Source organism: Callorhinchus milii, unplaced genomic scaffold (genome assembly GCF_018977255.1).
Source record: "Callorhinchus milii isolate IMCB2004 unplaced genomic scaffold, IMCB_Cmil_1.0 Scaffold27, whole genome shotgun sequence".
NCBI lineage: Eukaryota > Metazoa > Chordata > Chondrichthyes > Chimaeriformes > Callorhinchidae > Callorhinchus > Callorhinchus milii.
The window spans coordinates 392,258-405,410 of record NW_024704768.1 but is presented as its reverse complement, the minus strand read 5'-3'; the positions used below and the strand labels follow the sequence as shown (position 1 = coordinate 405,410).

At 51.1% G+C, this 13,153-nt stretch overlaps 1 protein-coding gene across 1 annotated transcript; it reads left to right on the top strand.

Moving 5' to 3' along the window:
- Window positions 1-1,302: 1,302 nt before the first annotated feature.
- Window positions 1,303-12,031, top strand: tspan31 (tetraspanin 31). Its single transcript, XM_042344329.1, has 6 exons — window positions 1,303-1,412; window positions 6,172-6,339; window positions 6,863-6,943; window positions 7,860-8,000; window positions 9,662-9,769; window positions 10,285-12,031. The coding sequence occupies exons 1-6, from the start codon at window positions 1,350-1,352 to the stop codon at window positions 10,357-10,359; spliced, it is 636 nt and encodes a 211-aa protein (XP_042200263.1). The 5' UTR covers window positions 1,303-1,349; the 3' UTR covers window positions 10,360-12,031.
- Window positions 12,032-13,153: the final 1,122 nt, after the last annotated feature.

Genomic DNA, 13,153 nt, shown 5'->3' with positions numbered 1-13,153 from the left:
GACGTTGGAGGTGCCATCCTTTGGAGGTCCCGCCTGCCTTTTTAGGTGGACGTTAAAGATCCCACAGCGCTTTTCGAAAAGAGAAGGCAGTTTCTCCTGGTGTCCTGGCCAACAATCCCCAGATAAAATCAGTCCATGGCTACTTGTGGAAACATTGCTGTGTGCAAATTGGCCGCTGAGCTCGGCCACAGAATGCAGTCACTTCACGTAAATCCTATGAAGCATAGTGACTGTGAAGTGCTTTGGCCGGATGTGAAAGGCTCTACGCCAAATCTCAGAATTATTATTATAATTATAATATTATTATTATAAACCCAATCCTTGAGTCATCGACCTGAAACATTGACTTACTTTCCTCTCTCCATAGATGCTGCCTGACCTGCTGTGTGTTCCCAGAGACTTTGGTTTCTATTCCAGATTCCCTGCATCTGCTGAGCTCAATTGAGCACTGGCTGTCCTGGGCTGCAGCGGGAAGCACAATAGTTTTCACAAAACATTTTATAGAAATATTTATTATAAAGGAAAATTATTTATTATTAAGGCTGCTGCGTTTTGCCAACAAAACACACAGTCACTACGCTTCACTGTATATCCTGTGAAGCGCTTTGAGATGTCTCAAAGACGGGATCAGGCTCTTTATCAAAATGCTATAAAAATTATTATTAGTGTTATTTATTATATTGTTATTAAATCGTGATTACTAATGATTATCATTATTTTTTATATTATTCTTATAATGATATTATTGTATGATATTATAATTATTTATTATATTATTATAATTATTTTTGTTATATTATAATAAATCATTGCATTATTTTTATTATATTATTTTATATTAATGTATTATTTTTATTATATTATCATTGTATTATATTATTGTATTATCTTTATTATATCATTATAATTATATTATTTTATCATATTATTATATATTATTGTATTATTTTCATATTATTTTATTATATTATAATTGTATTATAATTATATTATTGTATTATACTATAATTATATTATTTTATTATAATTATATTATTGTATTATATTATAATTATATTATTATGTTATAATTATATTATTATATATTATTATATTATTTTATTATAATTATATAATTGTATTATTTTTATTTGATGTATTGTAATTTGATGACTTGGAGCTCGGGCTCTGATCAGCCAATAGGAAGCCCCAACCGCAGGGGCGGGTCCTGGCAGCGGCGGCCAATGAGAGAGGCGGCGGGTGATTGACGGCGGAGGAGAGCCAATGGGAGCGCTGGGCTCCCGGCGCTGACGTCACACGGGCCGGGGCCGGGGCCGGGAAACGGGACGTGCGGATAAACGGCGACAAAGATGGTGTGCGGCGGCTTCACCTGTTCCAGGAACGCGCTGATCGCCTTAAACGTTGTGTACTTCGTAAGTGAAATCGGGGGGAGACAGAGAGAGGCCGAGGCTGCCCCCCCCCCCCACACACCGCCCCCCCCCACACACCGCCCCCCCCCACACACCGCCCCCACCCCCCCCCACCCCCCCACACACCGCCCCCCCCCCCCACACACCGCCCCCCCCACCCACCGTCCCCCCCCCACACCGCCCCCCCACCACCGCCCCCCCCCCCGCCCCCCCACCCCCACACCGCCCCCCCCCACACACCGCCCCACCCGCCCCCCCCACCCCCACACCGCCCCCCCCACACACCGCCCCCCCCCCAACACACCGCCCCCCCCCACCCCCACACCGCCCCCCACACCCCCCCCACACCGCCCCCCCCACCCCCACACCGCCCCCCCACCCCCACACCGCCCCCCCACACCGCCCCCCCCCCCACACCGCCCCCCCACCCCCCCCACACCGCCCCCCCCCACACACACACACCCCCCCCACACACCGCCCCCCCCCCACACACCGCCCCCCCCCACACACCGCCCCCCCCACCCCCACACCGCCCCCCCCCCCACACCGCCCCCCCCACCCCCACACCGCCCCCCCACCCCCACACCGCCCCCCCCCACACACCGCCCCCCCACACACCGCCCCCCCCCACACACCGCCCCCCCCACCCCCACAGCGCCCCCCCGCCCCCCCACACACCGCCCCCCCCCCCCACCGCCCCCCCCCCCACACCGCCCCCCCACACACACCGCCCCCCCACACCACACCGCCCCCCCCCACACACCGCCCCCCCCACACACCGCCCCCCCCACACACCGCCCCCCCCCACCCCCCGCCCCCCCCCCCCCCCACACACCGCCCCCCCCCACCCCACACACACCGCCCCCCCCCACACCGCCCCCCCACCCCCCCCCACACCGCCCCCCCACCCACCCCCCCCACACCGCCCCCCCACCCACCCCCACACCGCCCCCCACCCACCCCCCCCACACCGCCCCCCCACCCACCCCCCCCCCCCCACCCCCCCCCCCCACACCGCCCCCCCACCCACCCCCCCCCCCCCACACCGCCGCCCCCCCCCCACCCGCCTGGGGAGACAACATGCCTCAAAAACACCACATTCATCCTTTTATTCTTCAACTCATCCCGGAGGGGGAGAGAGAGGGAGAGGGGGGGGGGGAGGGGGAGAGGGGAGGGGGGGAGGGGGAGGGGGGGAGAGGGGAGGGGAGGGGGGGGGAGGGGAGGGGGGAGAGGGGAGGGGGGGAGAGGGAGGGGGGGGAGGGGGAGGGGGGGAGAGGAGAGGGGGCGGTGCTCACACCAGCACTGGCCCTGGGCCGCACCACCTGACCCTGAGGCTGCAGTAGGAACCACAATAGTTTTCACAAAACAATTTATTGTAATATTTATTATGAGGCAAACTGTGGGGGTGTGTGGGGTGTGTGTGTGGGGAGGGGTGTGTGTGGGGGGGTGTGGAGGGTGTGTGTGGGGGTGTGGGGAGGGTGTGTGTGGGGGTTGGGGAGGGGGGAGGGGTGTGTGTGGGGGGGTGTGGAGGGTGTGTGTGGGGGGTGGGGAGGGGGGAGGGGTGTGTGTGGGGGGGTGGGGAGGGGGGTGTGTGGGGAGGGGTGTGTGTGGGGGGTGGGGGGGGGTGTGTGGGGAGGGGTGTGTGTGGGGGTGGGGAGGGGGTGTGTGGGGAGGGGTGTGTGTGGGGGGTGGGGAGGGGTGTGTGGGGAGGGGTGTGTGTGGGGGTGGGGAGGGGTGTGTGGGGAGGGGTGGGGGGGGGGTGGGGGGGGGTGGGGAGGGGTGTGTGGGGAGGGGTGTGTGTGGGGGGTGGGGAGGGGTGTGTGGGGAGGGGTGTGTGGGGTGTGTGTGGGGGGGTGGGGAGGGGTGTGTGGGGGGTGTGGGGAGGGGTGTGTGTGGGGGTGGGGAGGGGTGTGTGGGGGGGTGGGGGGTGTGTGTGGGGAGGGGTGTGTGTGGGGGTGGGGGGGTGTGGGGAGGGGTGTGTGGGGGGTGGGGAGGGGTGTGTGGGGAGGGGGTGTGTGGGAGGGGTGGGGAGGGGTGTGTGTGGGGGTGGGGAGGGGGAGGGGTGTGTGGGGGTGTGGGAGGGGTGTGTGTGGGGGTGTGGGGAGGGGTGTGTGTGGGGGTGGGGAGGGGGAGGGGTGTGTGTGGGGGGTGGGGAGGGGGGTGTGTGGGGAGGGGTGTGTGTGGGGGGTGGGGAGGGGTGTGTGGGGAGGGGTGTGTGGGGTGTGTGTGGGGGTGTGTGGGGGGTGTGTGTGTGGGGGTGGGGAGGGGTGTGTGGGGGGGGTGGGGAGGGGTGTGTGGGGGGGGGTGTGTGGGGAGGGGGTGGTGTGTGGGGGGGGTGTGGGGAGGGGTGTGTGGTGGGGGGGGTGTGTGGGGAGGGGTGTGTGGGGGGTGGGGAGGGGTGTGTGTGGGGGGTGGGGAGGGGTGTGTGGGGAGGGGTGTGTGTGGGGGGTAAATGGCTGCTTTCTGTGTTGCCTATTTTGCCCGAAGTAAAGTAGGTAAATGCTGGGAATGTGGGGAACACAAACAGAAAATGGTGCAGATCCGAGTCAGTTGGGGGTCAAAGCAGCTTTTGAGATTGGGAGTGACAGACGGACGGGGACTCGGAGCAGCTGAGAGCCCGGACCCCGCCCCGTAACACAGGACAGGGGCGACTCAAGGAAAAGGCTGAGATTGTAAGAAGCTGCTGCTGCAGGACAGTGGTCGTGTAACGCTGTTACACAGTTGGTTTGTGAATAAACTACAAGGGATAAAACATCTGCAGGAAGGTGTCAACATTCTGCTGCAACTTGTGCTTTTGGAATATGCCAAACTGGGAGGGAAATGGGAGCCAAGGCGATTTTATATCCTGTATTCAAATGTATTAAACAACTAACCAGCAGGTGAAGGGTTACTAGTTACTGTGGGTAAATTGGCACCGCTAATAACCTGCATACATTGGAGATCATGGGACTGTTTCAAAGGAATGATTCATCGCTTGAGTTCAGTTAAAGGTAAATCCCTCAAGGTTTCCTCTGGTGGGTTACGGTTTAGGAGCCGGTGTCACTGCCTTGGAATGTGTAAAAGAGACTGTGTTCTCTCCTAAGGGAATAACTCCTGGTCTCTGTACAATCAGAGAAAGTTACAGCTCAGGAGGAGGCCATTTGGCCTTTCTCGTCTGTACTGGTACCACAACTCCCCTACTGGAATTCTCTGTTCTAATCCCAATCCATACAGAATCTTAACACCTGGGAATATCCCAAAGCACTTCACGTAATGAATTACTCTGAAGTGTGGTGTCCATTGTGTAGCGGTTACTGGAAGGTTTGTTTATTGCTGTAGTTAGACTAACATCTGCTCTGATGTGCACTAGAGACTTAACATTGACATGAATGAAGCTGTGCTGTTAAATCTTAACACTTGCCAGACAGAAACCTTTGCTTAATGGGGTTGTGAATGTTGTGATCTGTACCTCAGTTTTCTGCAATTTCTAATGTGGAACAAAACATATCAGTGTTAATAGCAGCATTCCTGGCAATGGGACCAGAATATTGAAGGGACATTTGAGCAAAGCAAGTCTCTAACCACAGAAATGGCAAGTTAGGGCTGACAGGTCTATTGGGAGTTTCCCCAAAAATAGAGTTTATGTTGGAGCTTTGCTTGTACCTAGTCAAGTTGTCCTGAAGAGAGATTCCTATAAGAACAATATTCTGTTCCCCCAAACTGACCACTCTTGGGATTGATTTGAAGAACATCACTCACACCTCTAATGTTTACAGCACAGTAGGGCTATTGGCCCACAAAGCCTATTCTCCCCACTCATCTTAATTCTGTTTCCTTGCTCTTTCCCCATTGTGTCTGTGCTGGGACTCAGTCCTCCACCGGAGCTCTGTACTCTAATCCCATTCCAACATTTGTTCTATAATCTTTAATAATTTTCCTCAAGAATGTATCCAATTCCCTGTCAAATGCTGTAATGGAACTTGGTTTCTACTACCAGTTGTAGCAAAGCATTCTAACACTCAGTAATTTTTAAAATTCTAATCTATCTCTTTTTACATAGAATTATTTTGGGAAGACTATGAAATGGCATGTGCGGAAGCTATAAATTCTTCACTGGGATACACATCACCATCTCACTCCAGTCTGTTCCCCAAGTGGCATGGAGACCTGTTATAGCATCAACAACAAAATTACATTGTAGAGTGCCTTGTCCGAGGCGCTGGACAGTCAGTGTTTTGAACCCGAGCTGAGGGTGGAGGGCGGTAGGGGAAGGAGGGTGATCGAAGGCACAGTCAAAGAGGAAGGTCTTGAATTGGGTCTTGAAGGAGGCAAGGGAGGGGGCGAGGCGGTGGGACTGAGTTCCAGAAGGTGGGGGCAGAGTGGCTGAAGGCCCGCCCACCAATAGTAGAGCAGTCGAGATGGGGGACGTGAAACAGGATGGAGCCCGCTGAGTGGAGGGAGTGGGCAGGTTGGTAGGGGGTTATCAGGTTCCAGAGGTGGGGGGGGGGAGCAAGGCCACGGTGGACTTTAAAGGTGAGGACCAGGATCTCGGCCATTGGCCTTGGTGGAGATGGGTTAACTTGAGTGTGGAGCTCTAAGGCTCAGAGCTACCCTGGGTGGGAGCTTTAGCAACTAAAACATTGAGGAAACTGATTTAAATTTCACACCTATATGTATAGGATTCAATATATATGAACAGTCGTGTGGTGCCTCTGAAGGCCTCACTTAGCCCTGTGCTGGACTGCAGGTCACTAAGTCTGCATCTTTCTCTTGTGTTTCACAGCTCGTTGGGTTGTTGCTTATCGGAGTGGCAGCATGGGGCAAGAGCTATGGCATCGTTTCTAGCATTAACATCATCGGTGGAGTCATCGCCGTGGGAGTCTTTCTTCTGCTTATTGCTGTTGTTGGGCTCATCGGAGCCTTCAACCACCACCAAGTCATGCTCTTCTTTGTATCCTTTCATTGGCCTCTTGATATTTCTGATGGTGATCTACCTACCTGCCCGTACCCTCCGTTCCTCTGGCTCCGGTCTGCTCCACGTCCCCCGCCCCAACCGCCCTACTATCGGTGGTCGGGCCTTCAGCCTCTCAGCCCCCAGGCTCTGGAACTCCATCCCCCAGTGCCTTCGCCGCTTCCTCCCTTTCCTCCTTCAAGGCCGGTCTCAAAACCTTTCTCTTTGACCGTGCCTTCAGCTCCCCTCTCGACTCTCTTCCTCCTCCTCGCTCCCTCCCTTCCCTCCCCTCACCCTGACCATTTCCCCCCTCCTCTCTCCCTCCCTTCCCTCCCCTCACCCTGACCATTTCCCCCCTGCTCGGGTCATGACCCAACTGTGCAGCGCCTTGGGACGTCCTCCTGACGTGAAAGGCGCTCTATAAATGGAATCTTGTTGTTGTTGTTGTTGTGATACAAGCCTTTGATACAGTCATTATTTATCTCCTCCTCTGTTACTTCCTTGACTTTGCTTTTTTTTCCAGTACATGGTTATTTTATTCCTGGTCTTTGTGATGCAGTTTGGAGTCTCCTGCTCATGCCTGGCTATCAACCGAAGCCAACAAGTAGGGTTTTACCTGGGTTGTTGTTGGGCGGTTCCCAGTAATGCTCTGGCACAGTGTGTGTGTGTGTGTGGGGGGTGCTGCCTCTGGTTGCTGACTTGCATCCATATGACCATGTCAGTGACTCTTCAGTAAAACTCCAGCCCAGTCAGAGTTTGATCAGTCTACTTTTCAGAAAAGTTATTAATAAAATTGAGCGAGTATATCTTTGGAAGCCAATAATTCTGCATTGTGGTGTTTTGATGGGCATCTCAACAGGCCAGGTAGTGTGTGGGAATCCTAAGAACTGGGCCGAGCTGCCTCGGGTACAGCTTTCCGTATGTTTGTTTTAATCTCCTGAATATTTTTATATTTATTTGCTTTCTACCCTGGAAGGCAGGGAGGCAGAGATCAGCCTCTGATACCTTGCTTATGTGACCATTATTCATGTGAATGTTTGCAAGGTATCGATAATCAGGTTCAGAATGGAGCCTGATCTCGCCCTCGCTCACACACACACACACACACATATGACTCAGGCTAATTAAGATCAGGGGTCATTTTTACAGGGATGTTGAAGCAACAGTAGCCCCAATCCTACTCTGACTGGGATCAGCAAACTGAGCACAGGATTCAAACCTGGATTCAGACTGCATGGCTTCGAGCTGCTTGGATGTTGTTGATGATATTGTGGCACTGCTCGAAAAAAGAAGGGATTTTCTCACTGCGGGTGTCCAGGCCAACAATCCCCCAGAGAAAATCATCCACTCACTTGATAGCTGTTTGTTGACATTCATGTGTGTAAATTGGCAGCTGTGTTAACTGACAAATATGTAGTCACTATACAGTAAATCCTGTGAAGTATCTTTGAGACCTTTTCATAATGTGCTGAGGTGCTATATAACATGATCAGCACTCTTGTTTTCTTACAATCAATTAGGAGCATCTGCTAAAATTGGCCTGGAACAGATTGTCCAACCGTACCAGAATGGATCTGGAACAGCAGATGAATTGCTGCGGTTTTATGAATGACACTGACAACACTGCAACCTTTGCACTTGATTATCACATGTGTACATTGGTAAGCAGCTCCTCTTATTATTTTGCTCTGTAAATGCAGGAACTATGTAAACGCGGGGCAGCCGAGCAGCAAAGCGGGGAACAGTATTGGGAATAAATACAGTGCCATCCACATCCAGGTTAATTTCTGGGAGTAAGAGACAAAGTGAGAAGGTGTTTTTGTTCATCTCGGGTTCTCTGCATACACTTCCTCAATTAGCAGACGTTTTAAGTCATGTTGTCTCAGCTCCTGCTCCCTCTGATAGAATCAGAGGATATTAAAACAACAAAATTACATTTGTATAGCGCCTTTCATATCGGGAGAACGTCCCAAGACGTTGGACAGACAGTTATGGACCCGAGCTGGAGGTCGGGGAGGGTGGAGGGGGAAGCAGGGTGATCAAAAGCACAATCGAAGAGGAGGGTCTTGAGATGGGTCTTGAAGGTGGTGAGGGAGGGGGCGAGGTGGAGGGACTGCGGGATGGAGTTCCAGAGGGTGGAGGCAGAGTGGCAGAAGTCCCACGCCTGCCAATACAGGGGCGAGTGAGGCGGGGGACGTGAAGCAGGCCGGAGCCCGCTGAGCGGGAGGGAGCGAGCAGGATGGTAGGGGTTTAGGAGGTCACAGATGTAGGAGGCACAGCACAGGAGGCCATTTGGCCCATTGTGCCCGTGTCGGCTCCTTGGAAGACCTCTCCAATCAGTCCCCCGCTCTTTTCCCAATAATGATGATGGTGGTGGAATGATGGAATCTTCCAGACTGGGAGGCTCCATTCGGCCCTTTATTCCTGTGTCGGCTCACTTTTTATTTAAAAGAAAACTGCTTAAATATGTACTCCCACTCCCCCTGCCGTTTCACTGCATCTGTTTATATTTTTCGTTTTTTCTATATTTGCCCGTTTTCCCTCTCAAAAAGCAACAATAAATTCTGCTTCAACCATTGTTTAAGCACTGAATTCCATATTCTAATAAAAGGCAAAACCTCGCAGATGCTGGAAACCTGGAATAAAAACCAAAGTTGCTGGGAACATCCAGCAGGTCAGGCAATATCTATGGAGAAAGGAAAATGAGTCATCGACCTGAAACGTTAACTCACTTTACTCTCCAAAGATGCTGCCCGACTTGCTGCGTGTTCCCAGCGACTTCTGTCCATGTTCTAATAACTTTGATGGTTTGAAAAATAATTCCTAAAATCTCTTATTTACAGTAATCTGGTGAGAAAAGCAATGGTTGAAGCTGACAGGAGTCAGCTTTGCCCTGGCTGAGATGCGCTCACTCACCACAGCTTAGCGGTTAAGTCTTAGACCTGCCATCTCTACCTGTGTGTGTGGCTCATTCCCTTCTGTACGGCAATGGGTTTCCGCATGTGGTGACCAAAAAAAAATCATTCCCACTAAAGCAATTGCTTTACCAAAACCAAATCATTGAGAAGCCCTTGAAAGTAACATTTTCTGTAGTTACTAACCAAAATAATAATAATCCTTGCATTTGATACAGCGCCTTATCATGTCTTCAAGACGTCTCAAAGCGCTTCACAGAATATACCGTAAAGTGAATTGACTGTATATTTTGCGGGTGAAACGCAAAGTTCAGGGCTAACTCAGCAACGAGCTGAGCCTATTGTTCAGCTGAGAGCATCTGCGATGTCTGGTGAGAGTTTGCACTCCTGTTTTTCCTGTTTGCCAGCCCTGCAAAACAACCCGCTGTCAGACATGTGGTGATGTTATGCTGCAGCATTCTGGAGAGGCTCTGAGGATCCTGGGAGGAGTGGGACTTTTTTTCAGCTTTACTGAGGTGAGCTTCAATCTGATAATAATAATCCTTGCATTTGATATAACGCCTTATCACATCTTCGAGACGTCTCAAAGCTCTTCACAGAATACACTGTAAAGTGAATTGACTGTATATTTTGTGGACGAAACGCAGCAGCAAATTGCGCACAGAAGCGTCCCACAAACAGTTGTGGATTGAGTGACCCAACTTTTTTTTTTTGAAGGGATTATTAACTCTGGAAAAGCAATCTGCCAATCGATGAACAACCGGGTTCCTACTTACTGCTGGTAAACAGAGGCGTGTGGAGTAAGGAAACTTGCTCAACGTTTTGCCCTGCCCAGGAATCGAACCCAGGTCTTGCTGCTTGCGAGGCAAATACTTTAACCACTGAGCTTCTGATGTGGGAATGTTCAGTAACAGTGAACTCCTCGTCCTGTCCCCACATCCCCCATCATCCACCCCATTTTTCCAGCCAGAGAAAATAACTGATAGAAGAGATGCAGAAAATGTCCTAATGACTTTTTTNCATCTTTCAGATCCTGGGTGTATGGCTAGCAGTGCGCTACAGGAACCAGAAAGACCCGCGAGCCAATCCTAGTGCCTTCTTATAGTTATCCCTTCATTCTCTTCCTACACCCGCCCCGTCTAGTCTCGTGACCATTGTTCCCTCCACAACTGCTAGTCACAAAGTACCTTTCCCAGGAGTTAAAGTTCATCAACAAAAAGCACATTTGGCAAACTAAGGAAGAGTGGCCATTGCCCCCCCATTGGCTAATGCATGACGGGATGGAGCATCTACACGGACCACAACATCCTGAGTCTCGGCAGCCTGAGCCCCTCCCTCACTGCCAGCCGCCCATCTCTGACATAGTCGCTGGGCCATCACTGGTTTGGAGTCAGACCCGGAACTTGACATGAATTATATGGATATGGAAACATTTTTAGAAATCAGACAGTTGATTTTATTGCTTTCTTTCCCTGTGGGGGGGTGGGGGGGCAGTAGTTGGGACTGGTCTAAGTGAGCAGAGATAGTAGTTGTTAGCGTGGAGCCTGTTTTTATGCTTATTAATTTTTTCGGGGGGTGAGGGGAATTCTCGTTCGTATAGAAATGTTTTAGTTCTTGATTATGTTTTTTTTTAAAAGATTAGAGTTAACGTTTAACACATTTCTATTGATTTTTTTTGCCACTTTTAGCGCTGGATTCCCCTGGGGGGCTGGATTGATAGCAATCTGGATCATTGCCAATCACACTGGTTTCACCTTCTGTAAGAATCAGCCTTGCACAGCAACAGCACCATTTAGCTGCAATGTGGATTTGATGAGGTGACAATAACTCGCACAAACCAATCCTGCCTTTCAGCAGCAAAGGTTACGTCCCGTCTGAAGCTTCCTTTTTATTTAAACCCTTGCATAGGAAGAGAGTGCGATCAGTTCATAGAGGTGGGGTATTTGCAGGTGAGCAGAACGACGTTTGAGAGTAAGAACGGGTGGGTGGGGGGAGGTCCTGGGAACTAACTGAAAAAAGTTTAAATCAAAGGTGATATGGTTCAATTTATGCCACAGCATAAATTTCACTGTACAGTTCAGGGTTGGCTTAGAGAGAATTGATATCCAATACTACTGAAACGTGAATTCTTTTCCTTTAGATTTGTCTTTCTCCCTAACAACTTTTCATCACAAGGGGATGTAAAGGTACAGCTGTGATTAAGTTTGCCCTCGGACAGAACGCTGAACTCTGGAATCTGCTGCCCTTTTCTGATGTTACACACACGGGGTGGCAGAATATCAGAGCAGGAAAACCCAATGCTTGGCTACAGCATTGAGGGCTTTCATTACTCTGCAATTTAGTGAATTTTCAGTGGTGTGATTCGCTGTAGCGGGCACGGCCAGGAGCTGTTGCTGTACATAAGCACATTCATGTTGTATGCCTTTTCACTTTGTGTACAGTTAGACCCTCTTTATAGCGCTGTCTTTGGGATGTTGGAATAAAAGGGGAAAGGATGGATCTCATGGGATCCATGAACAAAGTGCAGTATCAGTGTTATTGCAGCCACTGTATTTACACAGTGCTGTGTTTTCTTGACTTTTTAAACTGACCAAACAAGGGGACCCACCATGGCTGCTGGTGGCTGCTTGGTGGTTCCCCAATGGCCATTGATTTGTACGGATACTGTGGCCAACTGCTGGCTGTCCTGACTTGTTTCCCCTGAATTATCGTAGATTAGCCCATGTGTGGGTCTGCTTTAACTGTTTTTAACAATGATAATTAAAGATTTATGTGAATATTTTGTCTCGTTTTTATTTGGTTTAATACCGAGGGAAGGAAAGACAGAACGTCCAGCATCACCGTGCTTCTGCAAAGTCAGTGTTTGTCAGATGAGACACGTAGTCAAAGTGTTAACACTTTAAATTTTAGCCCAAATGTCCCAGCACGTACAGGGGGGGGCTCAATGGAACAGCTGATTGAGTTAAGCCATTGCACTGCAAAGGAAATGTAACTCGTAACCAGGTTTATTATCATTAACTCATCACGTAATCCACGTTTCAAAGCAAATATTCCCTTTCCTGGGATCAGCCATTTGTGATTAAGCTGCTGAGGGACAACAAAAACATTCCACGTGTAAACACCTTCCATGTCGAGAGGACGTCCTAAGGTGCTGGACAATCAATGTTTCAGACCTGAGCTGGGCAATGGGATTGGGGAGGGAAAAGGAGAGTGATCGCAGGCACAGTCGAAGAGAAGTGTTTTGAGACGGATCTTGAAGGAGGCGAGGGGACGAGGCAGAGGGTCTGCGGGATGGAGGTCCAGAGAGTGTGGGCAGAGTGGCTGAAGGCCTGCCCGCCAACAGTGGGGCGAATGAAGTGCGGGACGTGAAACAGGCCAAAGGCCGCTGAGCAGAGGGAGCGAGCAGGTTGGAGAAGGTTAGGAGGTCACAGAGGTAGGGGGGTCGAGGCCATGAAGGGCTTTCAAGGTGAGGACCAGGATCTTGAACTGTCCTGTGCGATAGGAAGCCAGTGGAGTCAGGCGAGGATGGGGGTAATAGAGCCTAGTGTGGGGGAGGACACAGGCTGCAGTGTTCTGGATGGAGGGAGGAGCTGGGAAGGCCGACAAGCGGGAAGTTTGTATAGTTGAGCCTCAATGTTAGTAATGCATGTAGGAGGGTCACGGTGGCCTGTAGTGTGAGACAGTGGCGGAGCCGGGCGATGTTGCGGAGGTGGGGGAAGGCCAAGCGGGTCATGGTGCAGATGTGGGGTAGAAAGGATAGTTGAGGGTCAGACAAGATGCCATGAAGTTGGATTTGAGCCAGGTGTGTTCAGTGGCACTCACCTGTGCCTTAAGGGAGCAGAGGTGGCTGGTGTACCAGGATAACTTTAGTGAGTAGGAGATGGTTCGGGAAGTGAGGG